Source organism: Gekko japonicus, unplaced genomic scaffold (genome assembly GCF_001447785.1).
Source record: "Gekko japonicus isolate JY-2015 unplaced genomic scaffold, Gekko_japonicus_V1.1 scaffold3540, whole genome shotgun sequence".
In the NCBI taxonomy this organism is placed as follows: Eukaryota; Metazoa; Chordata; class Lepidosauria; order Squamata; family Gekkonidae; genus Gekko; species Gekko japonicus.
The window spans coordinates 1-1,130 of record NW_015167642.1 but is presented as its reverse complement, the minus strand read 5'-3'; the positions used below and the strand labels follow the sequence as shown (position 1 = coordinate 1,130).

At 43.9% G+C, this 1,130-nt stretch overlaps 1 protein-coding gene across 1 annotated transcript in view; it reads left to right on the top strand.

Annotated features, from left to right (window-relative positions):
• FZR1 (fizzy/cell division cycle 20 related 1) overlaps window positions 1-633 on the top strand; it is a gene marked incomplete at its 3' end in the record, with an annotated part of 34,230 nt that extends 33,597 nt beyond the window's left edge. Inside the window, exon 13 of the mRNA XM_015414078.1 lies at window positions 541-633. Coding sequence (XP_015269564.1) covers window positions 541-633 — 93 coding nt within the window. The remainder of the gene's footprint in view (window positions 1-540) is intronic.
• Window positions 634-1,130: the final 497 nt, after the last annotated feature.

Here is a 1,130-nt window from a genome sequence, read left to right as displayed (position 1 = left end):
TGGATTCTTTTGTCCAGCTGATGCTAGCTGATCCTAACAGACAAGAAAACAGTATTCTTTTGGTATAGAAGATAGGTATAGAGTTCATGGTTTCTTAGTTATTTAGGGTAAGAGCTTTGCAGTGTCTGGGTCAAGAAGGCTTTTAGTTTCGTATCAGAAAAAAAATACTTTTTGTTTGGGTATAAAGAATCCTTGGCTGATATTATTCAGGTTAGGTTAAGTAAACTCTTGCGGTACTAGGTAGGTACACCTTTTTTCATAATAGACCTATGGGTGAATTATGAGTCATATGACGCAGTGTCCTTTGTAACCAATTACGTTCTTTGAATTTTATTTTTGAAGGTTTTGTCATTTTCAGTATAAGTTCTCTGCTTCCTGATTGTGTTCAGAAAGCAGCCAGTTTTGATGGGCTAGTTTGGCCTAAGGATCTTCCTCCTCGTTTTGACTTCTTTTTTGATTGGAATTAAATTTGTCCAACAAAAGCAACACTGAAGGGGGCAAGTGCACATCCTTCCTCTCCTGCCTCTTCCCCCTTTCCAGGCGATGTCACCCGACGGAGAGGCCATTGTGACGGGGGCTGGGGATGAAACGCTGAGGTTTTGGAACGTCTTCAGCAAGACCCGCTCAACCAAGGTAAAACATCTGCTCGTCGAGTACTGTGCCGCAGTCTGAAAACAAACTCCCTTTAAAAGCTTCTAGAGGCAAACTGAATTTTGTTTTGTCTCCACACTGAAGCGGTTGATCCAATGGCACTCGCCTCTGTAGGAGTCGCTGTCAAGGGGCGAGGCACGCCTGCAGTAGACCCAAAACAGAAGGGGGGGGGGGAACCCAACCGAAAGAAACGGCAAAGTTGGGTGCCCAGCGGTACCCCTTGAAGGTCTGCCCTTGAAGTAGGAAATATTTGAACTAAGAACTCCTGAATCTGTATAACACAATACAATTCAGTCTCTCTAGGTTAAGAGACTTGAACCAATAAAACAGGACCAACAATTCCATATCTCTAGGTCGAGGACCTTGAACCACATTAAAACAGGACCAATTGCGTTTTGGCCTCCAAGGCCTTCCTCAGTGGTCAAATTATTATATATGTCTACACTGTGACATAGGGCCGCGGTGGCTCAGAGGTTAAG